This window comes from Hemitrygon akajei, unplaced genomic scaffold (assembly GCF_048418815.1).
Source record: "Hemitrygon akajei unplaced genomic scaffold, sHemAka1.3 Scf000174, whole genome shotgun sequence".
Lineage (NCBI taxonomy): Eukaryota > Metazoa > Chordata > Chondrichthyes > Myliobatiformes > Dasyatidae > Hemitrygon > Hemitrygon akajei.
In genome coordinates this window covers 360,630-386,727 of record NW_027332060.1, presented here as the reverse complement: position 1 = coordinate 386,727, position 26,098 = coordinate 360,630, and the positions used below count along the sequence as shown (strand labels likewise).

Below are 26,098 nucleotides of genomic sequence, written 5' to 3'. Positions count from 1 at the left end.
GACTCCCTCCTTTCCCTCTGTCCATCTCTCCCTCTCTACTCTCCCTTCATCCCCACTCTCCCCTTTCCCTCTGTCCATCTCTCCCTCTCCACTCTCCCTTCATCCCCACTCTCCCCTTTCCCTCTGTCCATCTCTCCCTCTCCACTCTCCCTTCATCCCCACTCTCCCCTTTCCCTCTGTCCTTCTCTCCCTCTCCACTCTCCCTTCATCCCCACTCTCCCCTTTCGGTATGTCTACCCCCAACATTTTGTGGGCGTATTCCGGACGGGTGTGCAAAGGTTTGGGACAACTGTACAACTGCGCCCCACTGGGTTGAGTAAAGCTTTGGCAAGTCGATGGGAAAGGGTCTATAATGCTTTGGGATTCAGCTGGGACTGTTGACTCAGCGTGATATTTATAAATGACCTGGATGAGGAAGTGAAGGGATGGGTTTGTAGGTTTGCTGATGACACAAAGGTTGGTGGTGCTGTGGATAGTGTGGAGGTCTGTCAGAGGTTACAACGGGAGATCAGTAGGATGGAAAACTGGGCTGGGAATTGGCAGATAGAGTTCAACCCAGAGAAGTGAGAGGTGGTTCATTTTGGTAGGTCGAATACGATGGCAGAATATAGTATTAATGGTAAGACTCTTGTCAGTGTGGAGGAGCAGAGGGATCTTGGGGTCCGAGTCCATAGGACGCTCAAAGCAGCTGCGCAGGTTGACTCTGTGGTTAAGACGGCGGACGGTATATTGGCCTTCATCAATCGTGGATTTGAGTTTAGGAGCCGAGAGGTAATGTTACAGCTATATAGGACCCTGGTCAGACCCCACCTGGAGTACTGTGCTCAGTTCTGGTCGCCTCACTACAGGAAGGACGTGGAAACCATAGAAAGGGTGCAGAGGAGATTTAGAAGGATGTTGCCTGGATTGGGGAGCATGCCTTATGAGAATAGGTTGAGTGAACTCGGCCTTTTCTCCTCGGAGCGACGGAGGATGAGAGGTGACCTGCTAGAGGTGTACAAGATGATGAGAGGCATTAATCGTGTGGATAGTCAGAGACTTTTTCCCCAGGGCTGAAATGGTTGCCACAAGAGGACATAGGTTTAAGGTGCTGGGGAGCAGATACAGAGGAGAGTGGTGAGTGTGTGGAATGGGCTGCCGGCGACGGTGGCTTTGGGGGGATACGAGAGGGTCTGTTAAGAGACTCCTGGACAGGTACATGGAGCTTAGAAAAATAAAGGACTATAGGTAACCCTGGGCAATTTCTAAGATAAAGACGTGTTGGGCACAGCTTTGTGCGTTAAAGTGCCTGTATTGCGCTGTAGGGTTTCTATGTTTCTAACTCAGGCGACGTTCTGGTCAATGCCCGGAGTCAACGGGAGCCTCTCGTCCGCTCCCTCTGAGAGACGGTTCGAACTCTCATCTCTCTCCTCTCTCCGCCCCGCCGCTCACTCACAGACACAACATAGGAATCAGCCGTGCGTTGTCAGTCGGTCTCCTGAACGTCTGTGGAACGGCAACAGAATGTGCCGACCCGTCTCCGCCTTGTGGAGTGAACAAGGACGGGACCCACCCTCCGGAGCACCTCCTTCCCAGCGCCCCGAGTCCCTGACCGTGTCATTGATGACGTGTCCAGTGGCATCTCACCACATAAATACGCCGGCCGTCTCGGGGGGAGCTTATTCCTGCGTGAACAGGCGCTCCTGAACGATCTGCATCCTCGGGCAACTTCCAACATGACTCCTTCCGTGAAAACCTTCGCCCTCCTCTCCATCCTGTTGGTGCTCGCTTACTGCGTGGCTCTCAACAGTAAGTTCCTGCCTCAATTTTAGCTTCTCGCGTGTCGGGACCCTCGCTCCGGGCAGCGAGGGGAGGGGGATGATGGAGAGGGTCTGGGGGCCCGGGAGCTGTGGCGGGTCAGAGAAAGATAATGGGAGAATATGACTTATTAAGTATACCGCAGTAAACGGCCTCTGAAAGAGGTGGCTGAAAAGATCAGGGAGGGATTAGGAACCATATAACCATTACAGCACGGAAAAGGTTCATCTCGGCCTTCTAGTCCGTGCAGAACACTTACTCTCACCTCGTCCCACTGGCCGGCACTTAGCCCATAACCCTCCATCCCTTTCCTGTCCATATACCTATCCATTTTTTACTTTAAATGACAATACCGAACCTGCCTCTACCACTTCTACTGGAAGCTCGTTCCACACAGCTACCACTCTCTGAGTAAAGACGTTCCTCCTCGTGGTACCCCTAAACTTTTGCCCCCTAACTCTCAACTCATGTCTTCTTGTTTCAATCTCCCCTACCGTCAGTGGAAAAAGCCTATCCACGTCAACGCTATCTATCCCCCTCATAATTTTAAATACCTCTATCAAGTGCCCCCTCAACCTTCTACGCTCTAAAGAGACATTTCTATCAGCCCTGTCCCAGGAGAGGTTAGACGGTGGTAAAACGGAGTATCGTGGAGCTCAGGAAAGTAAGGGAGACGAAGCAGATTTAGTGTTGTCAAGGAACGGAATTTTGAACCTTTCCCATAAGATACCCCTCGGTGGACATTTTTGAGTGAGGAAGGAGGTTATGGAGGCACAGAGCCGAGATGAGAAACAGATGGGGCAGCTAGAAGGTCCAGGGTTGGACACTGGTAGCTTGAAAGAGCTGTTTGTAGTTGAAGAATTTAAGTGTGTTCCCGATGATATGAGGGCAGTTCTAGAATGAAAAGGATGCCGCTACCTTGAGGGAGTCTGCTGGGTTAGCAGACGAGGTTGTTGTAACCCGCAAGGTTGAGATTACTCCGGAGGGGAGTTGCCCAGAGAGTAGCTGGGAGGATCAGGGTAACTTGGAATTTGAAAAGGGGACTGGTATTAAAGCCCAGGAGACGCAGATGTCCCGTTTGCTTGTGTTCAGGATGTGAATGCACAGGGTACTGAACCTTCACAGGTGTGAAACTCAGAAAGGTTCTGAGGGATCTGATTTTGGTTAAAAAGGAATGCAGTCCTTTTGCGTCAGATGGACTTGGTTCAGTGAAGAAAGGGTTAACCTTGGCACCGGCAGAAAGTGAGGATTCTCAGTCACTTGTGTTAAAAGTTAATGAGGAGATGAAAGCTGGTGAGATGAATATTATTGAAGAAAAAGGGTAAAGTATTTTTCCTAGACTTCTGAATAAAGAAAACTTAAGGTCGGTTTGGTTTCAGAACTGTTGATCAAAGTGAGGGGACCGTTAACTGAACAATGGTTTGTTAACAAGGTGCCTGCGAGTCAATTACAGTTTGCTTGAACTTTAAGGATAAACAACTTGCTGATGTTGTTCAAGTTTGTGATTTGGAGAGACAGAACCTGAAGTGTTGTTTTGACCAAGAGGGATCACCTGCAGATGTTAAATGGGAAACTAATGGAAATAAAGATACTGAAGATAAAATTAATGACCTGCTTGAAAATTAATGAGTGGTGTGGAAGTTCAGCAAATGGGCTGAGTTTGGTGATAAGCCAGCACCTGTGAAGGGAGTCAGTGAAGGCCTAATCTGGGCTGGTCAGCCAGCTAACCACGTGAGAGTTAAGTGGAAAGGGGACAAGGGTTGACCAAATGCCACTTTGAATGACAGGATCTGATTTTGCAGGAATTTGATTTTTTTTGTGTGTAACAAACCCTGTGAATAATAAAGACCACATCATAGTAGATTGACTGAGTGTTAAGTTTAAAAGCGAAATGGAGATTAGCATTTATTCCTCGGATGGTAGGATATTGAGAGGGTATTTGAGGGGGGTGTACAGGGTGATGAGGGTATAGACTGGGTAAATGTGAGCTGGAGTGAATTTTCTTCACTCAGAGGGCCGACAGATTGAGGGAAAGTTCGTCGGCGCCAGCACTCCGTGCCAGCCTGATTTGGAAGTTTGAGGGACATTTGTATCGGTACACGGTTGGCAGGGGTCTGGAGGGCGATGGTCCCGTGGCAGTTCGACGGAAGCAGGCGCGTTAAATGGTTCAGCATGGACTGTGTGGGCCGATGGGCCTGTGTTGTTTTGTACTTTATGACTCTCTCACCCTCTCTCTCTCTCTCTCTCTCTCTCTCTCTCTCTCTCTCTCTCTCTGTCTCTGTCTCTGTCTCTGTCTCTGTCTCTGTCTCTGTCTCTGTCTCTCTCTCTCTCTCTCTCTCTCTCTCTCTCTCTCTCTCTCTCTCTCTCTCTCTCTCTCTCTGTCTCTCTCCCACTCACTAACTCTCTCCATCTCTCCCAGTGGCCAGTTCGGCGCAATGTAGTGTCATTGGAGGAAAGTGTGCTGCGGAATGCCCCGGGCCCATCATCTCCGCTTACTGCCCCGGATCCGGTCTCCACTGCTGTGTTTAGACCCCCGAGGAGTATCCGGCGCCCTGCTCTCTCAGACGGTTCCAGAGAGACCCCCGGCCTCCCGGAAAGTTACCCGGAAATAAAGCAGTACTGCTGAACAGTCTCAGCCGGATCGTCGACTGTTTATTCCACTCCACGGGCTCCGCCTGACCTGCCGAGTGGGCGGAGAGGGATCGGGTGGGTTAGGGAGGGGTGCGCATTGGAGGGAGGAGGGTTCCCTTACTGGGAGGGCGGAATCGGGACAAAAGGGGGTTCCGCGGGAGTTGCCCGTCTCGCTGCCCGGGGGAGCTGGAGTGGCTGTCGGCGGGAATTGCCTGGGAAGTCGGGGAGGGGGCAACGGCAGACGGGAGGTGTGGACGGGAAGGGGAGTGAGGGGTGAAGGAGTGTTGAGGGAATTCCGGGGGTGATGACGGAGGAGAGGACGGGGAGAGGGGAGGAAGGAGGAGGGATGAGGGGTGATTTGGTTGACGGACACAGGTCCGCGGCATTCCACCCAGCCCAAGTGGGTTGTGAATTACACCCTTCCCTCTCCGCTCGACTCCTTCCTCTGTCCTTCCCACCCCTCTACTTCTCTCCTTCTCCTCCCTTCCTCGTTCATTTCTTTCGCCACGGTTCTTTCAACCGCCCCGCTCCCCCTCTCTCTTTCTTTCTCACCCGTCACCCTTCCACACCATTCACTCCCTTTCAACTCTCTCTTTCGAACACTCTCCTTCTCTCCCCGCTTCCCCTTGCGCTTTAACCCCCTGTCTCCTCCTCTACATCTCTCCCCTTCGGCAACTCAACCTTGTCTCACCACTCCCCTTCCCTCTCTTCATCTCCCCTCTAACCCTTCCCCTTTCTGCCACCCTACTCTTTGCCCAATATCCCCTCTCTCCTACTTTAACCCATCTCTCCCTCTCCACTCTCCCTTCATCCCCAATCTCCCCTTTCCCTCTATCCATCTCTCCCTCTCCACTCTCCCTCCATCACAACTCTCCCCTTTCCCTCTGTCCATCTCTCCCTCTCCACTCTCACTCCTTCCCCACTCTCCCCTTTCCCTCTCCCCATCTCTCCCTCTCCACTCTCACTCCTTCCCCACTCTCCCCTTTCCCTCTGTCCATCTCTCCCTCTCCACTCACCCTTCATCCCCACTTTCCCCTTTTCGTATGTCCATTCCCAACATTTTGTGGGCGTATTCCGGACGGGTGTGCAAAGGTTTGGGACAACTGTACAACTACGCCACACTGGGTTGAGTAAAGCTTTGGCCAGTAGATGGGAAAGGGTCTATAATGCTTTGGGATTCAGCTGGGACTGCTGACTCATCGTGATATTTATAAATGACCTGGATAAGGAAGTGGAGGGATGGGGTTGTAAGTTTGCTGATGATACACAGGTTGGTGGTGTTGTGGATATTGTGGAGGTCTGTCAGAGGTTACAACGGGAGATCAGTAGGATGGAAAACTGGGCTGGGAATTGGCAGATAGAGTTCAACCCAGAGAAGTGAGAGGTGGTTCATTTTGGTAGCTCAAATATGATGGCAGAATATAGTATTAATGATAAGACTCTTGGCAGTGTGGAGGATCAGAGGGATCTTGGGGTCCGAGTCCATAGGACGCTCAAAGCAGCTGCGCAGGTTGACTCTGTGGTTAAGAAGGCGTACAGTGTGTTGGCCTTCATCAATCGTGGGATTGAGTTTAGGAGCCGAGAGGTAATGTTACAGCTATATAGGACCCTGGTCAGACCCCACTTGGAGTACTTGGAAGCCATAGAAAGGGTGCAGAGGAGATTTCCAAGGATGTTGCCTGGATTGGGGAGCGTGCCTTGTGAGAATAGGTTGAGTGAACTCGGCCTTTTCTCCTCGGAGCGACGGAGGATGAGAGGTGACCTGATAGAGGGGTACAAGATGATGAGAGGCATTGATCGTGTGGATAGTCAGAGGCTTTTCCCCCAGGGCTGAAATGGTTGCCACAAGAGGACACAGGTTTAAGGTGCTGGGGAGTAGGTACAGAGGGGATGTCAGGGGTGAGTTTTTCACTCAGAGAGTGGTGAGTGTGCGGAATGGGCTGCCGGCGACGGTGGTGGAGGCGGATACGATAGGGTCTTTGAAAAGACTTTTGGATAGGAACATGGAGCTTAGTAAAATAGAGGGCCATGGGTAAGCCTCGTAATTTCTAAGGTAGGGACATGTTTGGCACAACTTTGTGGGCCGAAGGGCCTGTATTGTGCTGTAGGTTTTCTATGTTTCTAAGTCATTAGGACAATGAACCTGGTAAAATACAAGTGTACAATGTCCCGTGTATGTTACTCAAAATGGCTTCTTCGGTTTGTTAAGAGTAGGAATGCTTCTTTGCCTGATAAGTGTTTCTCTCGCAGTCGTTTAGCTTCGGACTTGCTGATATGGGGATTGTGTTCATTTGTTGACCAATGGGGAATGTTATTTTGTCTGGTGAGGCTGGGAGCTTGGGGGGGGGGGGGCGGGGTTTCCGCGGTCTTTTCAGGGGAGGCGGGAAGGAGACGCCGTGGAAGGCGGACGCGCGCTGCCCTGCTCGGTCGACCGCCCGGGGGTGGTCCCGGGTGCGAGGACGTGGAGGTCGGAGGAGAGCGACGAGGGGTCGGATGGTTCGATGGTTGAGCTCCAACGATGTGCACTAACCTGACCGAACTTTGAGAAGTTGGCGCCTTTTACTTTTTATTTTCTTTCATATATATTGTATTGCCTCGTACTCTTTTAGTTTTAATAAAATCTTTAAAGTGTATTTCATAACGGTATCCGGTGTGAGTTTGATATTGTGTGTGTGTGTGTACGCGCGGCATAAACTTGATTCTCACAGCACCTGCGTGTAGGGGAGGTGGGGTTGGTGAGTGGCTGGATCTCCTTTTCCCCTGGACATATACCAGCCTGTTGGGGAGGTGTTACAACTTTCCCATTCTGTGAGAATGCATCCCTCCTTCGCATCCAAAGTGAAACCTTTAATTTGTAGCTCCCTGACCCCGACTCCCAAGCCATCCCACAGCCCCTACCCAAGATGGCAGACAGAGCAGTCCACAGACTCTTTAACTCATGGAAACCGAGGGGAAGGCTGCAGTTCTTGCTGGGCTGGGAAGGATGCGGTCCAGAGGGACAGTGCTGGTCTCCTTCCAGGAATATTTCAGATTTCCATCGTGCACTCCTGGGCAATCAGGCGTCGGCCGATGGGAGTGGGGTCCTGTAATCGGTCGAGTGTCCCGAGTGCTCCGGGCTCTTCCTTGCATGCTCCGTGTTTTATTAATTAGAATTAAATAACGTATTGTTGCACTTACGGGTTTTTTTTTAAAGTGTCATCGTCAGATCTACTCTAGTTTAAGTTTTGACTGCCCTTGGATATTTCCCGTTCATTCCCTGGAACCATGCAGATGTCCAGTTAAGCATCCTGTTCTTTTGTCCCTTATGAGAAGTAATGTGTTAACTTGTAATTAGCCTCGGGTTTCATCAGCTTCCTCGAATCATTCATGCCCTGGAGCATATTTGTCAAACTCAAGGCCCGCGGGCCAAATCCGGCCCGCGGTGGAATTATCTTTGGCCCGCGAGATAATATCTAATTACTATTAAAGCTGGCCCCAGTAATCGAAGCGCCTGTGGTGTATGATATGGCTAATGCTGAGTTTATTCAGGCACCAGGTTTTCAGGGTTTTTAGTGTTTATTCGGCAGTCTTCTTCATGAGAAACGGAATTTGTAAAGTGAAACACTTTGTAGTTATAGCAGAGACTGAGACACATGAGAGCAGGCTGAGAAAACGGAGGCAACGAAAGCTGCGTTCGCACGCGTCCGACTGATCCGGCCCGCATGAAGCCGCATTTTGCTCAATCCGGCCCGTGACCTAAAATGAGTTTGACACCCCTGCCCTGGAGTGTTTGTAAAGGGGCAGTGCCAATCCCTCAGGGTCTCGGTCGTCCTGGTCCTTGCCTAGAGAAGTTCTGCCCGAGTTATCCAAGACCTTGTTTCTCCCTCTGGTTAATAAAATTCCTGTTTTTTCTTTAACCCTTCCGGGTCTCCGTGTGACCCTGCGCTTGGGTCCGGAGATACAGTGTGACACTGATGGATTAAGAAATTTATTTATTTTAAGTGATTACAAGATACTGAAGCATTGTTCTTAACCCTCGCGGAGAAAAGTCCTTTTCAAGTCGCGGTTTCTCCCTCCCCTGCGAAAGGAAGCAAAGGAACCGAGTCATTCAAGATGGCCCAACTGGTCCATGCCGCCATTTCCCGTGGCCAGCAATCACCGATCGAGGTTTGATTCCCCGCCGGTCTCTCTGTCAACAGTTCGGGCGTTCTCCCCCCCCCCCCCCCCACCCCACCGCGCAGACTTGCTCCGTGGGCTCCAGTTTCCTCCCACAGTCCAAATGCCTTTCGCTAGGGAGAGGTTTCAAGATGAAAGATGATCCCTTCTGCCGCAAGTTGTGGCCACGCTACGCCGACTGCCCTCGCTGTGACACACTTCACCCTCTGTTTGACGTACTGGTGACAAAGATCATCTTTAATCTTTAACCCCCCCCCCTTCTACGGAAAGGTTGTTAACCCCTCCCTCCTGCAGCTCAGTCCATCCCATATTCTCACCACCCTCTGGGTGAAAACCATTTCCCTCAAGTCCCTTTTTAAATCTTCCCCCTTCGCTCCTGAACACTCCGCTCCCTTTGGAAAACCGATCCCATTCCCTGCACGTGTCCACCTTATCGACGGCCCTCATAGTTCACTACGCACCTGCAAGGTCATTATCTCCGTCCTCTGCTCTCCGAGGATTAAAACCCCTACGCTACCTACCCCCTCGCTGTAACTCCGGCCCTCGAGAGCCAGCCAGCACCCTCCAAAATATACAATATACAAGGGGGCATATTTTCAAGACTGGACAGCCAGAGGCATTTTCCCGATGGAGGGTGAAAATGGCTAGTGAGAGAGGGCATCATTTCTTGGTGAGCGGAGAAAAGTAGGGGGAGGGGGAGGACGGGGTGTCAGAGGGGCGTTTTTAACACAGCTTCTGTGTTCAAACATTGCAACACAGTACGGGTCTTTCGACCCTCGGTGTGGTGCCGAAATATTAACCTACGCTAATCTCAATCTAACTCTCTCTCCGTTTTCCTGTTGATGAAGTTTTAAGGATATTGGGGGACGTGAGAAATGATTCCTGGACTCTTGTAAATAAGGGGTTAAAGCTCTGCTTTGAAACAACTGTCTCCGCCCAGACGGCTGAGCTGTCTGACTGCACCCTCCCGACAGACTAAAGTGCGAACCTTTACACAGACTCCCGTTGGGCACTGACTACGGGATTCCTGACCTCCAATTCCCCTGGCCACCCCATTAGCAATGCTACCTTTGTAAACAACTTCCTCGCCGCTCTACTACAGCTACCTCGAGTTTTTGCTATGAGTTAATGTGCGGCCCACACTGGGGAATCTGATGAGTTAATACAGCAGCTAAACAGACAGCCTTGAATCCAACCCCTTTTAGTCCCCTCGGGGACCCAGAAAGCTCCGAAAGACATAATCGAAGGACGGGTATGCCCGATATGGGGGAGATACGTCCCCAACAGGGGGACGCTCGTAAAGGAGAGAGCAAACTATGATCCCAACTGGGTTCCCACCTTTTGAACCTCAGACCAACTTACGGGCGACCCCTGCGGGACAGGTCTGTGTTCTTATCTATTTTGGTAGATTATGTACAGAATTGTACGCGCCTGGGCAAGGAGGGAATGGTCAATACATTATTACAATCTTGGTGGCACCCTGATTTCCAGCGGGCGGCTGAGAAACGAGCTAAGACTTGCTAAATCTGGTAAAGAAAAATGAACCCTGGGAAGGGGATGCCTTGTGTTTCCGGAACTACCCCCTTGCCCGGCGGACCTTGTTTGCAACTTGCTTGTGCAGAACTACCGGGAGCACATTGTCGTGGGTATTGCTTGGTGGTGTCACGAATGCGCCACAGCTCTGAGGGGCCGAAGGGTGCGGGGTAGCCCCCTCCTTTGAACATCCTCTACATAGCACCATCCAGAGACAGAGAAGCAGTTTCAGCGACAGGTTACTATCGATGCAATGCTCCTCAGACAGGATGAAGAGGTCAATACTCCCCAATGCCATTAGGCTTTACAATTCTACCGCCAGGACTTAAGAACTTTTTAAAAGCTATTATTAATGCTTTTTGAGATGGTGATTTAGATGCATATCATATTTTTTACTGAGTTAAGTATTGTATGTAATTAGTTTTGCTACAACAAGTGTATGGGACATTGGAAAAAAGTTGAATTTCCCCATGGGGATGAATAAAGTATCTATCTATCTATCTATCTATCTATCTATCTATCTATCTATCTATCTATCTATCTATCTATTGAGTCAGTTCAGGGGACACAGGAAATGAGAGAAAGACATGCGGAATCCACAGAAGGGTTGGACTGTGTCCTGGCCTCCGAAAGGCGGACCCATTGATACCGGCTATTGTCTCTTGGAGACGGACTTGTGTATTGCATCCTGGACGATGTATCGAAGCCCCCAGGCAATGAACCGAGAGGGGGAGGTTGGTGGAGGGATTGCATCATCCCCAACCTGAGACCCTGTGAGTCAGGGTAAAAAGAGGGTCTGGGGGAACAGCCCCTCAGACGCGCCAGAAGAAACGCTAGCGATCCCGTGATAGCGAAAGCCGGTGGGAAGGCCACGTGCGTCCGCCTCCATTTGCCCCGGAATCGGTGACCTTTGCCACGGGAAAACGGTTTTTAGCTAACGACGGGGAACTCAACTCTCAACGACTCTCGAAGGATTGACATCATGAACGGAATGGGCAAGTTTTAACCCGTCTCTCTCTCTCTCTCTCCAACAATTGCCACGCAGGGTCCCCAACGGCTGCAGCCTGTGTGAACTGAACGAACTATATATTTCCATCGGACAATTCATTATCCCCTAGACAACGGTACAGCTTATTTCTTATTGATTATTATTATACCCGCGCTTTTAGATTTAGTATTGACGACGAATATTATCTGTGTGTTTGCATTGATATTATTTTTGTGTATTTCTATCAATAAATACTGTTAAGAATAGTACCATCAGACTTCAACGGACCTCTCTATCTTTGCTGGTAAGTGACCCAGTTACGGGGTACGTAACAGGTGATAGTAGAAGTATTTAGCAGATGGATTAAAGACTAATAATACCGTTATGACTGATTGCATCGATAGTAACCTGTCGCTGAAACTGCTTCTCTGTCTCTGGATGGTGCTATGTAGAGGATGTTCAGAGTTATCCATAATTGACCGTAGCCTACTCAGCGCCCTTCGCTCAGCTACCGATGTTAAACTCTCCAGTACTTTGCCCACGACAGAGCCCGCCTTCCTTACCAGCTTATTAAGACGTGAGGCGTCCCTCTTCTTAATGCTGCCTCCCCAACACGCCACCACAAAGAAGAGGGCGCTCTCCACAACTGACCTATAGAACATCTTCAGCATCTCACTACAGACATTGAATGACGCCAACCTTCTAAGGAAGTACAGTCGACTCTGTGTGCAGTTTCAGCGACAGGTTACTATCGATGCAATGCTCCTCAGACAGGATGAAGAGGTCAATACTCCCCAATGCCATTAGGCTTTACAATTCAACCGCCAGGACTTAAGAACTTTTTAAAAGCTATTATTAATGCTTTTTGAGATAGTGATTTAGATGCATATCATATTTTTTACTGAGTTAAGTATTGTATGTAATTAGTTTTGCTACAACAAGTGTATGGGACATTGGAAAAAAGTTGAATTTCCCCATGGGGATGAATAAAGTATCTATCTATCTATCTATCTAAATAACTCCTCGCTACGGACTCCCAGACATAATAAGCTCGGACGACGGGCCACGTTTTGTTGCCAAAATGAACGAGGAAGTCTGTAAAGAACCCCACTGCACCCTCACCCGAAAGCAGCCGGCACCGTGGGAAGAGCCAGTGGGGCCTTGAAAGATGAGTTGGCCAGACCTACACGGAAAACTGGACTGACCTGGTTGAAGGTTTTACCCTTGGCCCTATTCCAGATGGGAATCACGCCATCAGGTAAGACAGGGTTGTGACCTGCAGAAATTATCTCTGAGAACCCCGTGGGGCCACTCCTCCCTGAAAGCTTTTACCTGCCCAACTGGATATGCGTACCTCGAGGGAGGAGATGGGGAAATCCTGAACTAAAACTCTCCAAAGCGACAGGGCCTATGGAGAGGCCGACACCCAGCCTAAAGATGACTACATCCCGCGATTCAGCCCGGAGATACTGTCCTGACGAGGAACTGGGACCGAGGGAAACTCGGACCTCGGTGGAGGGGACCAAGCTCACCACGACTGACCGGATATCTCACAACAACCAAGAAAGGAGACATCTTTGAACTCAACAGTGGAGAAAGTGATGGGTCAATCACTTTGTGGCAAAGAGGTCGGTGCCCTCTTGTGGTGAACTACATATACCCGCTGACTGGCCCCTCCCACAGACCCCTGCTGACTGGCCCCTCCCACAGACCCCTGCTGACTGGCCCCTCCCACAGACCCCTGCTGACTGCTCCTGTGGCCCCTCCCACAGACCCCTGCTGACAGCTCCTGTGGCCCCTCCCACAGACCCCTGCTGACTGCTCCTGTGGCTCCTCCCACAGACCCCTGCTGACTGCTCCTGTGGCTCCTCCCACAGACCCCCTGCTGACTCCTCCCACAGACCCCTGCTGACTCCTCCCACTGACCCCTGCTGACTGCTCCTGTGGCTCCTCCCACAGACCCCTGCTGACTCCTCCCACAGACCCCTGCTGACTCCTCCCACTGACCCCTGCTGACTGCTCCTGTGGCTCCTCCCACAGACCCCCTGCTGACTGCTCCTGTGACTCCTCCCACAGACCCCCTGCTGACTGCTCCTGTGACTCCTCCCACAGACCCCTGCTGACTCCTCCCACAGACCCCCTGCTGACTGCTCCTGTGACTCCTCCCACAGACCCCTGCTGACTCCTCCCACAGACCCCCTGCTGACTGCTCCTGTGACTCCTCCCACTGACCCCTGCTGACTCCTCCCACTGACCCCTGCTGACTCCTCCCACAGACCCCTGCTGACTGCTCCTGTGACTCCTCCCACAGACCCCTGCTGACTGCTCCTGTGGCTCCTCCCACAGACCCCTGCTGACTCCTCCCACAGACCCCTGCTGGCTCCTCCCACAGACCCCTGCTGACTGCTCCTGTGACTCCTCCCACTGACCCCTGCTGACTCCTCCCACAGACCCCTGCTGGCTCCTCCCACAGACCCCTGCTGACTCCTCCCACAGACCCCCGCTGACTGCTCCTGTGGCTCCTCCCACAGACCCCTGCTGACTCCTCCCACAGACCCCTGCTGACTGCTCCTGTGACTCCTCCCACTGACCCATGCTGACTCCTCCCACAGACCCCTGCTGGCTCCTCCCACAGACCCCTGCTGACTGCTCCGCTGACTCCTCCCACAGACCCCTGCTGACTCCTCCCACAGACCCCCTGCTGACTGCTCCTGTGACTCCTCCCACAGACCCCTGCTGACTCCTCCCACAGACCCCCGCTGACTGCTCCTGTGGCTCCTCCCACAGACCCCTGCTGACTCCTCCCACAGACCCCTGCTGACTGCTCCTGTGACTCCTCCCACTGACCCATGCTGACTGCTCCGCTGACTCCTCCCACAGACCCCTGCTGACTCCTCCCACAGACCCCTGCTGACTGCTCCTGTGACTCCTCCCACAGACCCCTGCTGACTGCTCCTGTGACTCCTCCCACTGACCCATGCTGACTGCTCCGCTGACTCCTCCCACAGACCCCTGCTGACTCCTCCCACAGACCCCTGCTGACTGCTCCTGTGACTCCTCCCACAGACCCCTGCTGACTCCTCCCACAGACCCCTGCTGACTCCTCCCACAGACCCCTGCTGACTGCTCCTGTGACTCCTCCCACTGACCCATGCTGACTGCTCCGCTGACTCCTCCCACAGACCCCTGCTGACTGCTCCTGTGGCTCCTCCCACAGACCCCTGCTGACTGCTCCGCTGACTCCTCCCACAGACCCCTGCTGACTGCTCCTGTGGCTCCTCCCACAGACCCCCTGCTGACTGCTCCGCTGACTCCTCCCACAGACCCCTGCTGACTGCTCCTGTGGCTCCTCCCACAGACCCCCTGCTGACTGCTCCTGTGGCCCCTCCCACAGACCCCCTGCTGACTGCTCCTGTGGCTCCTCCCACAGACCCCCTGCTGACTGCTCCTGTGGCTCCTCCCACAGACCCCTGCTGACTGCTCCTGTGGCTCCTCCCACAGACCCCTGTATAAAGGCGATTGAGGCCTGAGGCCGGCCCTCATTCCCCAGGATGTAGTGTTGTTCATTCTTCCAGTCAATAAAAGCCGATACCTCGCTTCCTACGTCTCAGAGTGAGTTATTGACGGTGCATCGGTGCCCTCTTGCCTGAGGTCGTACACTGTACAGTTTGGAGTTGGAGAAGCCGCTGTACCTCTATCTAATGAACTGTGCAAAGGAGCCAACCAGATATGGCAATTCGGGCTGTCAACACTTCTCGTTAGGGACTGTGAAGATCCCGATCCTCTCATCGAGAGCACTGGCCACGAGGACAAAATCGGCTCTGCATTGGTGTGGGTGAAATCACTGAGTATTTGTGTGAGCCCCTGCGAAAACGTCGAAGATCCTCATGTATGAGAAGTCTGTGCAGCCACACGACGTCGGTGCACAGCTGGTAGAAGGTCGGGGGTTGTCCGAAGGATCCGATACCTGAGTCTAGACCAGAGGCCGCTGCAAATACTGTGGCTGCTCAGTCGGAGATTGCAGCATCTCGCCCAAACAGCAACTCGGTAGACCTCAATTTTCAGACCATCGGCAAGCTTTTAACAGCCTTAAGTTAATGTACTGGATCGGGCCAGGCATCTGCCCTTAACTTCTCCACACGCAGGTCGATGGGGCAATACCTTATCTCCCGCCTAGGTAGCCTCCTACCTGCCGGCATGAACATCCAACTCACAGACCTCCGTTGATACCCCTGCCCCCCCCCCCCCCCCCCCCCCGTTACCCCGTCCCTATCTATAATTTTAGTCTGGTTCTCTTTCTCTCTCTTTTCCCCCCTCACTATAATCTCTCCCCCCAGCCCTACCTTTCTTTCTCTTTTATTTCCCATAATTCTCCACATTCCCCCCCCAGCCCATTTCCCTCCAGCCTATCACTTCCCAGCTCTCAACTTCATCCCTCCCCCCCACTTCTCATCCCCCCGCCGACCATCCCATGTTACTCCACTCCTGACGGATGGTTTCGGCCCGAAAGGTCGTCACTACCTCCTCCCCCAGACGCTGTCTGGCCCGCTGAGTTCTGCCAGCGTCTCGTGTTTTTATTTATTTAACCTTAATTTTTCGGTCGGAGGATGACCGAGGAGCTCAAAGCCCGTGTGGGCAAGCGTCGCCGCGTTCATCTCACGCCAACTCAGCTGCTGTCCTGCCGGCTGCACGGGTTCTGGTGAGACTCATGGCGATGCTTTCAATGGACTTGGATTACCCTGGCAGTTTGTTGAAGAAACTGGCTCCCCCACGGGCAGCCCTGTTGCCTGCGGGACCGGAACTCCGATATGTCCGTCCGTCCCCCACCCCCCCGGAATATCGACCTCATCATACAGAGAAGGTCTGAGATTCTTAAGCATGAAACGAAGGTTTTCTTTGTAAAATACAATGATCCAAAACAGGTGAAACTGAAAAAACTGGATATTATGATTCCATTGGCTTCTCATGCCAACGTGTCCACAGGTTTTGGCGGAATTAAAGCATAGCAGGTGTATGGCATGTCTATCCAATAGTCTCTTAAAAGTCCCAAATGTACCTGCCTCTACCACCACCCCTGACAGGGCGTTCCACACACCCACCACTCTCTGTGTAAAATAACCCACCTCTGACAGCCCCCCGATACTTTCCTCCAATCACCGAGAAATTATGCCCCCTCGTGTTAGCCATTTCCACCCTCCTTCGGCAAAAAGTCTCAGCTCTCCGCTCGTTCTAGGCCACTTACCATCTTGTACGCCTCTATCAGGTCACCTCTCATCCTCCTTCGCTCCAAAGAGAAGAGCCCGATCTTACTCAACCTCTCCTCATAAAACACCCTCTCTAATCCAGGCAGCGTCCCGGTGAATCTCCTCTGCACCCTCTCTAATCCAGGCAGCGTCCTGGTGAATCTCCTCTGCACCCTCTCTAATCCAGGCAGCGTCCCGGTGAATCTCCTCTACACCCTCTCTAATCCAGGCAGCGTCCCGGTGAATCTCCTCTGCACCCTAATCCAGGCAGCGTCCTGGTGAATCTCCTCTGCACCCTCTCTAATCCAGGCAGCGTCCCGGTGAATCTCCTCTGCACCCTCTCTAATCCAGGCAGCGTCCTGGTGAATCTCCTCTGCACCCTCTCTAATCCTGGCAGCGTCCCGGTGAATCTCCTCTGCACCCTCTCTAATCCAGGCAGCATCCCGGTGAATCTCCTCTGCACCCTCTCTAATCCAGGCAGCATCCCGGTGAATCTCCTCTGCACCCTCTCTAATCCAGGCAGCGTCCCGGTGAATCTCCTCTGCGCCCTCTCTAATCCAGGCAGCATACTAGGGAGAATTTAAACTAGAATTGCTGGGGGGGTGGGAACCAAACTGAAGTGACAGAGGAAAGGGAGGTTGGCTCACAAATAGAGAAAGCTTGTAGACACTACGAGAGGGAGGATAGGCAGGTGATAGAGAAGGGACGCGCTCAGACCGAAAGTTTGAGTTGTGTTTATTTTAACGCAAGGAGTATTATGAATAAAGCGGAAGAGCTTAGAGCATGGATCAGAACTAGAAGTTATGATGTTGTGGCCATTACAGAGATGTGGACGGCTCAGGGGCAGGAAAGGTTACTTCGAGTGCCAGGCTTTAGATGTTTCAGAAAGGACAGGGAGGGAGGCAGAAGAGTTGGGGGCATGGCACTGTTGATCAGAGATAGTGTCACGGCTGCAGAAAAGGAGGAAGTCGTGGAGGGGATGTCTACAGAGTCTCTGTGTGTGGAGGTTAGGAACAGGAAGGGGTTAATAACTCTACTAGCATTCTTACAGACCACCCAGTTGTAACAGGGACATCGAGGAGAATATAGGGAGACCGATTCTATAAGATTCTATAATAGCAGGGTTGGCATGGTGGGAGATTTTAATTTCCCAAATATCGATTGGCATCTCCCTAGAGCGAGGAGTTTAGATGGGGTGGAATTTGTTAGGTATGTTCAGGAAGGTTTCCTGACACAATACGTAGATAATCCTACAAGAGGAGAGGCTGTACTTGATCTGGTATTGGGAAGTGAACCTGGTCAGATCTCTCAGTGGGAGAGCATTCTGCAGATAGTGATCACAGTTCTATCTCCTTTACCACAGCATTGGAGAGGGATAGGAACAGACAAGTTAGGGAAACGTTTACTTGGAGAAAGGGGAAATATCAGCTGTCAGGCAGGAGCTTGGAAGCATAAATTAGAAACAGGTGTTCTCAGGGAAATGTACGGCAGAAATGTGGCAAATGTTCAGGGGATATTTGCATGGGGTTCTGTATAGGTACATTGCAATGAGACAGAGAGAGGATGGTAGGGTACAGGAACCGTGGTGTACAAAGGCTGTTGTAAATCTAGTCAAGAAAAGGAAGAGTTTACGAAAGGTTCAAAAAACTAGGTAATGATAGAGATCTAGAAGATTATAAAGTGAGCAGGAAGGAGATTAAGAATGAAATTAGGAGAGCCAGAAGGGGCCATGAGAAGGCCTTGGCGGGCGGGATTAAGGAAAACCCCAAGGCTTTCTACAAGTATGTGAAGAGCCAGAGGATAAGACGTGAGAGAATAGGACCAATCAAGTGTGACAGTGGAAAAGTGTGTATGGAACAGGAGGAGATAGCAGAGGTACTTAGTGAATACTTTGCTTCAGTATTCACTATGGAAAAGGATCTTGGTGATTGTAGGGATGACTTGCAGCAGACTGAAAAGCTTGAGCATGTAGATATTAAGAAAGAGGATGTGCTGGAGCTTTTGGAAAGCATCAAGTTGGATAAGTCGCCGGGACTGGACGAGATGTACCCCAGGTTACTGTGGGAGGTGAGGGAGGAAATGGCTGAGCCTCTGGCGATGATCTTTGCATCATCATTGGGGACGGGAAAGGTTCCAGAGGATTGGAGGGTTGCGAATGTTGTTCCTTTATTCAAGAAAGGGAGTAGAGATAGCCCAGGAAATTATAGACCAGTGAGTCTTACCTCAGTGGTTGGTAAGTTGATGGAGAAGATCCTGAGAGGCAGGATTTATGAACATTTGGAGAGGCATAATATGATTAGGAATAGTCAGCATGGCTTTGCCAAAGGCAGGTCGTGCCTTATGAGCCTGATTGAATTTTCTGAGGATGTGACTAAACAGATTGATGAAGGAAGAGCAGTAGATGTAGTGTATATGGATTTGAGCAAGGCATTTGATAAGGTACCCCATGCAAGGTTTATTGAGAAAGTAAGGAGGCATGGGGTCCAAGGGGTCTGTTCTGGAGCCCCTGCTATTTGTGATTTTTATAATTGATCTGGACGAGGAAGTGGAGGGATGGGTTAGTAAATTTGCTAATGACACTAAGGTTGGAGGTGTGGATAGTGTGGAGGGCTGTCAGAGGTTACAGCGGGACATCGATAGGATGCAAAACTGGGCTGAGAAGTGGCAGATGGAGTTCAACTCAAATAAGTGTGAGCTGGTTCATTTTGGTAGGTCAAATATGATGGCAGAATATAGTATTAATGGTAAGACTCTTGTCAGTGTGGAGGATCAGAGGGATCTTGGGGTCCGAGTCCATAGGACGCTCAAAGCAGCTGAGCAGGTTGACTCTGTGGTTAAGAGGGCATACGGTATATTGGCCTTCATCAATCGTGGGATTGAGTTTAAGAGCCGAGAGGTAATGTTACAGCTATATAGGACCCTGGTCAGACCCCACTTGGAGTACTGTGCTCAGTTCTGGTCGCCTCACTGCAGGAAGGATGTGGAAGCCATAGAAAGGGTGCAGAGGAGATTTACAAGGATGTTGCCTGGATTGGGGAGCGTGCCTTACGAGAATAGGTTGAGTGAACTCAGCCTTTTCTCCTCGGAGCGACGGAGGATGAGAGGTGACCCGGTAGAGGTGTACGAGATGATGAGAGGCATTGATCGTGTGGATAGTCAGAGGCTTTTGCCCCAGGGCTGAAAAGGTTGCCACAAGAGGACACAGGTTTAAGGTGCTGGGGAGTAGGTACAGAGGGGATGTCAGGGGTAAGTTTTTCACTCAGAGAGTGGTGAGTGTGTGGAATGGGCTGCCGGCGACGGTGGTGGAGGCTGATACGATCGGGTCTTTTAAGAGACTCCTGGACAGTTACATGGAGCTTAGAGAAGTAGAGGGCTGTGGGTAACCCTAGGTAATTTCTAAGGTAGGGACATGTTCGGCACAGCATTGTGGGCCGAAGGGCCTGAATTGTGCTGTAGTCTTTCTGTGTTTCTTAAATCTCCTCTGCGCCATCTCTAAAGCTTCCACGTTCTTCCTATAACACAGCGAGCAGAAATGAACACTGTACCCCCAGTGTGGGTCTAACCAGGGTTTTCCCGAGCTGGAAACGTTACCTCGCGGCTCCCGAACTCAATCGCCCCCCCCCCCCCCCCCCCCCCCACCCCGACTGTCTTCTTGCAGGGCTACTTTGAGGGACCCCAAGATTCCTCTGTTCCTTCTCTAATGGTGTTGTCGTGTCCCTCTGTCCGTTCTGTGGATTCATGGGCAGAGGCCCAGGGTCCGGCCCGTCGCCGTGCGAGGCTGAGCCAGACCTTCGACCTTTGCCCCGCCCCTCCTCAGAAATGGATGGTGGAACGGGTGTGGGTCGCCTCCTTTACGCTGCTATCCTTCAGCTGAAGGGCCCGTCTGGTCCTTGCTGACGGTGACTCTGTCTGGTCCCATTAACCTGCATCGGGACCGCGGTACTCCAGCCCCCCGCCACCTGCGCACTCGTGCTGAAATGGAAACCAGGTCCCGCACTTCTGCGGCCCACAGCCCCACCATCCGCTGAGTGAAGAAGTTCCCCCTCGTGCTCCCTTTAAACATGTCACTTTCACGCTCCCCTCAAACCCTTCACCTCTGGTCCTGCACAGCGTCAGTGGGGAAAATAAACCCTGCTAGCCTCTACCCACTCCGTGCCCTTCATAATTCTGTGTGGCTCGATCGAATTTCCCCTTCGATCGTCTACGTTCTAGGGAATAAAACCCTAACCTACTTAACCTTTCCCCGTCACTCAGGCCCTCAGGGCCCGGCAACATTGTAGGCCGAAAGCCTGCACTGTGGTGTGATGTTTTTTTTTCCCCTACAGCCTTGTAAATTTTCTCTGTACTCTTACAATCTTAATTACATTTTTCCTGTAGGTGGGTGATCAAAGCTGCACACAACACTCCAAATTAGGGCTCACCGACGTCTTCCACAACTCCAACATCACATCCCACCTCCTATACTCAACACTTTGATTTATGAAGGCCAATGTCCCCCCGAAAGCTTCCTTTATGACCCTGTCTACCTGTGACAGCCATTTTTAATGAATTGTAGACTGTATTCCCAGATCCCGTTGTTCTATAGCATCCCACAGCGAAGGGCGGGAAGGCCTCACAAGTAACGAACCCCCTCTGCACTGCCCACCCCGGACAGGACCTTGCCCCCCCAAAAAGCAGGCCGCATCCAGTCCTGATGAGTAGTGTCAGGGTGGTAGGAGGGAAGCGAGGGAGGTGGGGGACGGGAGGGAGGGAGGGCTGGTGGTACAGATCCCAAACTCGCCAGATTTGCCCTCGCGCAGGGAGGGGCTCCGCGGGATCTCACCTGGTGCAGGCCAGTGGTATCCAGCGATGGCAGATTCATCTGAAGGAGATAAAATGGGAGGGATTGTATAGTCAGATGGGCTGGAGGAGTGGAGGGGAGAGGAGGGGGGAGGGGAAGTGGAGGGGAGAGGGAGAGGGGGAGTGGAGGGGAAGTGGAGGGGAGAGGGAGAGGGGGAGTGGAGGGGAGGGAGGGAGAGAGGGAGGGGAGGGAGGGAGAGAGGGAGGAGAGGGAAAGGGAGTGGAGGGAAAGGGAGTGGAGGGAAAGGGAGAAGAGGGGCAAGAGTGTGTTTGTGCAGAACGGGGTGAGGAGGAGGCATCTGAACATGAGTGCAGGGTGAAGTTGAGGATGGAGTTAGGCCCCGGGGAAGGGGGGGGCACGTGCAGAACGAGCGGAGGGGACTGAGGGGCGACAGGCTAGGAGAATCAAGGGAGGGGACGGAGAGTGGAGGGGTGGAGCGGAGTTAGACGAGAGGACCTGATGCAGGGAGCAAACGAGGGGAGGGAGGGCGAGTGGATGGACTTGAGGGGGCGGGTCGAGAATGTGTGGAACAGGATATGGAGGGATTGAGGGAGAGGCGAGAACGTGAGTTTAGAGGAGCAAATGTAGAGGGAGCTGTATAGAGGGATGTGGAGGGAGCGAGGGGAGGGATCGGAGTGAGGGGAGGGATTGGACCGAGCGGAGGAATTGGAGCGAGGGGAAGGTTGGAGCGAGGGGAGGGATCAGAGCGAGGGGAGGGATCGGAGCGAGGGGAGGGTTGGAGCGAGGGGAGGGTTGGAGCGAGGGGAGGGATCGGAGCGAGGGGAGGGATGGAGCGAGGGGAGGGATGGGAGCGAGGGGAGGGGTCGGAGCGAGGGGAGGGGGTCGGAGCGAGGGGGGGATGGAGCGAGGGGAGGGATGGAGCGAGGGGAGGGATGGAGCGAGCGGAGGGATCGGAGCGAGGGGAGGGATGGAGCGAGGGGAGGGATGGAGCGAGGGGAGGGATGGGAGCGAGGGGAGGGATCGGAGCGAGGGGAGGGATGGAGCAAGGGGAGGGATCGGAGCGAGGGGAGGGATGGAGCGAGGGGAGGGACCGGAGCGAGGGGAGGGATGGAGCGAGGGGAGGGTTCGGAGCGAGGGGAGGGTTCGGAGCGAGGGGAGGGTTCAGAGCGAGGGGAGGGATGGAGCGAGGGGAGGGATCGGAGCGAGGGGAGAGTTCGGAGCGAGGGGAGGGATCGGAGCGAGGGGAGGGTTCGGAGTGAGGGGAGGGATGGAGCGAGGGGAGGGATCGGAGCGAGTGGAGGGATGGAGCGAGGGGAGGGATCGGAGCGAGGGGAGGGTTGGAGCGAGGGGTGGGATCGGAGCGAGGGGAGAGTTGCTGTGAGATGGTGTGGCATGGAGGGGGCTGATGGGTAGGGAGGGACATGCAGAAAGAGGGGTGTGTGAATGGAGGGAGGGGTGACGTTGCGTGCGATTGGGGGCGGGGGGCAGGGAGGCGAGGTGACCGGTGACCGGTGGGGAGGGTGTTGGAAAGGAAAAGGGAGGGACCAGCCTCATACCGGTTTCGTAGTAGTCGTAGACCGTCACGTAGGCGTCCTGAAGATTCTCCACCACAAACTCCCGGCGAACGGGAACGGACACTCGTACAGGCGAGAGCCTGTCCATCTGCGGGGCGAGCGGTGGGTTTTGGGGTTTTAGTACCAGATCGCTTTGCTACGTCCCCTGTGCCCAGACACCCCCTCCCCCAAGCTGAGGCAGACTGGGGACTCACCTCTGGAATGTACATTACCAAGTGACCATCCTCTGTCTCTGATCTACTGATCTGAGGGTGGATCGGCTTCTGTAGCGGAGAAATATTTATAACGATCAAACGTTAGCTTGGTTTTTGCATTCCTCACCCGTTCTCCCCCCCCCCCCACCCACCAAATCCATCCACTCGCTCTCCCTCCCCTCGTTCGCTCCTCGCATCACGTCCTCTCGTCTAACTCCCCTCCACTCTCTGCCCCTCCTTGCTGGAGCGGTCCCGAGCCCGGCTGTGAATATATGAACACAAGAAATAGGAGGGGTAGGGGGTCACCCTAACTCCCCTACGATGCAAAAACCCATCCAAGCTTTCTTAAATATGCTTTCTGAGGGAGCCTCCTCTGCTTCGTGGGGACGAGAATTCCACAGGTTCACCGCTCTCCTCGTCATCTCTGCCCTAATCTACTCCCCCCGAATCTTCAAGCTGTGTCCCCTACTTCTGGCCTTACCCACCAGCGGAAACCACTTTCCTGCGTCTGTCCCTTTCGTAATCTTATATGTTTCTAAAAGATCTCCTCTCATTCCTCTGCATCCCAGCGAGCACAGTCCCAGGAGACTCGATCTCTCCTCACAGTCTAACCCCCTCATCTCTGGAATCAACCTGGTGAATCTCCTCTGCACAGCCTCCAAAGCCAGTCTACCCTCCTTCGAGTAAGGAGACCGGAACTGCACACAGTACTCCAGGTGCGGCCCCACCAGTACCCTGTACAGTTGCAGCGTGACCTCCCTGATCTTCAATTCGATCCCTCCAGCAATGATGGCCAACGTCCCGTTTGCCTTCCCGACAGCGGTCTGGACCCGCAAACCGACCTTTTCCGATTCGTGAACCAGCACTCCCCAGTCCCCCCTGCACAACAGCGTGCTGTGATCTTTCACCATTTAAATAATCATCTGCTCTTCCATTATCCCTCCCAAAGTGGGTGATCTCCCATTTACCAACGTTGTACTCCACCTGCCAGACCCTGGCCCACTCACTGAACCTATCTCTATCCCTCTGCAGACTCTCCCCGTCCCCGGCACAATTTGCTTTTCCGCTCAGTTCAGTGTCACCATCAGACGTCGAGACACCACGCTCGGTCCCCTCGTCCAGATCGTTAACGTGTATCGTACAGGAACGGGGTTGGTAATCCCATCCCATATACAATCCCAGAGCTCTGAAAATCGCAGCCCTGTTCGAGGAAGGGTCTACACCTGGGGACGTGCCGAGGGACTGGCTCAGCACTCTCGAGACCGCCTGTGTGATGGGCTGAGCTCGCTATCCAAAGGTGGGTTTTGACTCGGTCCCATGGACGTCAGGACCCACCATGAACTGCATCAACTTCCGTCAATGCGCGTCCCGCAGCGTCACCACCCGTCTCTCATCCGTGGGGAAGTCCTGGGAGAAACCCAGACAGAGGCGGAAGTCGAACCCTCACAGCCACAGAACCGTGGAACGTTCCAGCACAGAAACAGGCCTTTCGGCCCTTCTCGGCTGTGCCGGACCATTTCTCTGCCGAGTCCCACTGATCTGCACCTGGCCCACATCCTTTCAAACCCCTCTCATCCATCTACCAGTCCATCTACACTCAAATCCCACTGACCCGCACCTGGCCCACATCCCTCCAAACCCCTCTCATCCATCTACCAGTCCATCTACACTCAAGTCCCACTGACCTGCACCTGGCCCACATCCCTCCAAACCCCTCTCATCCATCTACCAGTCCATCTACGCTCAAGTCCCACTGACCTGCACCTGGCCCACATCCCTCCAAACCCCTCTCATCCATCTACCAGTCCATCTACACTCAAGTCCCACTGACCTGCACCTGGACCACATCCCTCCAAACCCCTCTCATCCATCTACAAGTCCATCTACGCTCAAGTCCCACTGACCTGCACCTGGCCCATATCCCTCCAAACCCCTCTCGTCCATCTACCAGTCCATCTACGCTCAGGTCCCACTGACCTGCACTTGGCCCATATCCCTCCATACCCCTCTCGTCCATCTACCAGTCCATCTACGCTCAAGTCCCACTGACCTGCACCTGGCCCATATCCCTCCATACCCCTCTCGTCCATCTACCAGTCCATCTACGCTCAAGTCCCACTGACCTGCACCTGGACCATATCCCTCCATACCCCTCTCGTCCATCTACCAGTCCATCTACGCTCAAGTTCCACTGACCCGCACCTGGCCCATATCCCTCCAAACCCCTCTCATCCATCTACCAGTCCATCTACGCTCAAGTCCCACTGACCTGCACCTAGCCCACATCCCTCCAAAGCCCTCTCATCCATCTACCAGTCCATCTACACTCAAGTCCCACTGACCCGCACCTGGCCCATATCCCTCCATACCCCTCTCGTCCATCTAACAGTCCATCTACGCTCAAGTCCCACTGACCCGCACCTGGCCCATATCCCTCCAAACCCCTCTCATCCATCTACCAGTCCATCTACGCTCAAGTCCCACTGACCTGCACCTGGCCCATATCCCTCCATACCCCTCTCATCCATCTACCAGTCCATCTACGCTCAAGTCCCACTGACCTGCACCTGGACCATATCCCTCCATACCCCTCTCATCCATCTACCAGGCCATCTACGCTCAAGTCCCACTGACGTGCACCTGGCCCACATCCCTCCAAACCCCTCTCATCCATCTACCAGTCCATCTACACTCAAGTCCCACTGACCCGCACCTGGCCCATATCCCTCCATACCCCTCTCGTCCATCTACCAGTCCATCTACGCTCAAGTCCCACTGACCCACACCTGGCCCATATCCCTCCAAACCCCTCTCACCATCTACCAGTCCATCTACGCTCAAGTCCCACTGACCTGCACCTGGCCCATATCCCTCCATACCCCTCTCGTCCATCTACCAGTCCATCTACGCTCAAGTCCCACTGACCCGCACCTGACCCATATCCCTCCATACCCCTCTCGTCCATCTACCAGTCCATCTGCACTCAAGTCCCACTGACCTGCACCTGGCCCATATCCCTCCATACCCCTCTCGTCCATCTACCTGTCCATCTACACTCAAGTCCCACTGACCTGCACCTGGCCCACATCCCTCCAAACCCCTCTCATCCATCTACCAGTCCATCTACACTCAAGTCCCACTGACCCGCACCTGGCCCACATCCCTCCAAACCTCTCTCATCC

At 53.2% G+C, this 26,098-nt stretch overlaps 1 protein-coding gene across 1 annotated transcript in view; it reads right to left on the bottom strand.

Annotated features, from left to right (window-relative positions):
• Positions 1–8,384: 8,384 nt before the first annotated feature.
• LOC140724228 (murinoglobulin-2-like) overlaps positions 8,385–26,098 on the bottom strand; it is an 87,486-nt gene continuing 69,772 nt past the window's right edge. Inside the window, exons 11-14 of the mRNA XM_073038707.1 lie at positions 22,917–22,985; positions 22,705–22,810; positions 21,170–21,208; positions 8,385–8,485 (exon numbers count right to left, since the gene is read on the bottom strand). Coding sequence (XP_072894808.1) covers positions 8,463–8,485; positions 21,170–21,208; positions 22,705–22,810; positions 22,917–22,985 — 237 coding nt within the window. The 3' untranslated portion in view covers positions 8,385–8,462. The remainder of the gene's footprint in view (positions 8,486–21,169; positions 21,209–22,704; positions 22,811–22,916; positions 22,986–26,098) is intronic.